Raw genomic sequence first — 871 nt, 5'->3', positions numbered from 1 at the left:
CTTTTACTGCCACAAAACTGTATTTCTGTATGTCCTTCAATTCAGACATTTCACTGCCATTTATAAAGTGAAGGATGTAAATGAGGATATATAACTGTTTCAGTGAACAGATTTTGTGAAGTGCCTTCTGTTTTAGCACTTTAAGTTTATCACATTTTGTTGACTTCTGACATTCCACTTTCCTAGAGTATAGGAAAGATCTGTTTAAGTAGTTTGTTTTTAAAATGTGCCAGTGCCTGTACATTAACAAGATTTTTTAAAATAAAGTTGTATAAAACATTTAATTTATTGGTCTTTCAAGAGAATTATTACAACTGAGCCATTAATCTTGTAGCTTCATCAACATTAACTGGTTCATTTTCATGATGCTGCTGAGGAATCAGCTCTTTCTGCAGAGGTTCAAGAGAAAGGCCTTTTGAGAAGTGTGCAAGTTCCTTCTGTATATTTACAAAAGCTTTATTCATTCTGTTAACTTTTTCATCATTCACAATTTTTATCTTCTTAAGATTTGTGGTAACTGGTTTTGCTTTGTTTTTAGCCTTAAAGTTTTTTTGACTGGCTATGTGAAATACATTCTGGGACTTCTGCCCTCTTAGTTTGTTCTTGGCCATTGTCAGAACTCAAGACCCGCCCAGGCGACAAGTGACACCATCAGCACCCACCATGATCCTCTAACCTATGCCTCTTGTGTAGCTGGAATTACAGATGCATAACACCAAGTCTTGCTTATTGGTTGAGATGGGGTCTCTCTGGCTGTTTATCTGGGAATGGTCTCAAATCCCAATCCTCTTGATCTCACCTTCTCAAGTAGCTGGGCTGACAGTTCCTTTTGTGGACACACTAGGAAAAAAAAGAAAGAGTACTTACCTTA

The 871-nt window shown here is 36.7% G+C and overlaps 1 protein-coding gene across 1 annotated transcript; it reads right to left on the bottom strand.

Annotated features, from left to right (window-relative positions):
- Nucleotides 1-262: 262 nt before the first annotated feature.
- Nucleotides 263-625, bottom strand: LOC109699273 (ribosomal biogenesis factor-like). The gene has a single exon (XM_020183915.2). It carries the CDS (start codon nucleotides 609-611, stop codon nucleotides 309-311), a length of 303 nt encoding a protein of 100 aa, XP_020039504.1. The 5' UTR covers nucleotides 612-625; the 3' UTR covers nucleotides 263-308.
- Between the last annotated feature and the right edge of the window lie 246 nt (nucleotides 626-871).

This window comes from Castor canadensis, chromosome 12 (assembly GCF_047511655.1).
Source record: "Castor canadensis chromosome 12, mCasCan1.hap1v2, whole genome shotgun sequence".
NCBI lineage: Eukaryota > Metazoa > Chordata > Mammalia > Rodentia > Castoridae > Castor > Castor canadensis.
Note: the sequence above shows the minus strand (reverse complement) of the source record. Positions and strands in the feature narration are given on the sequence as shown.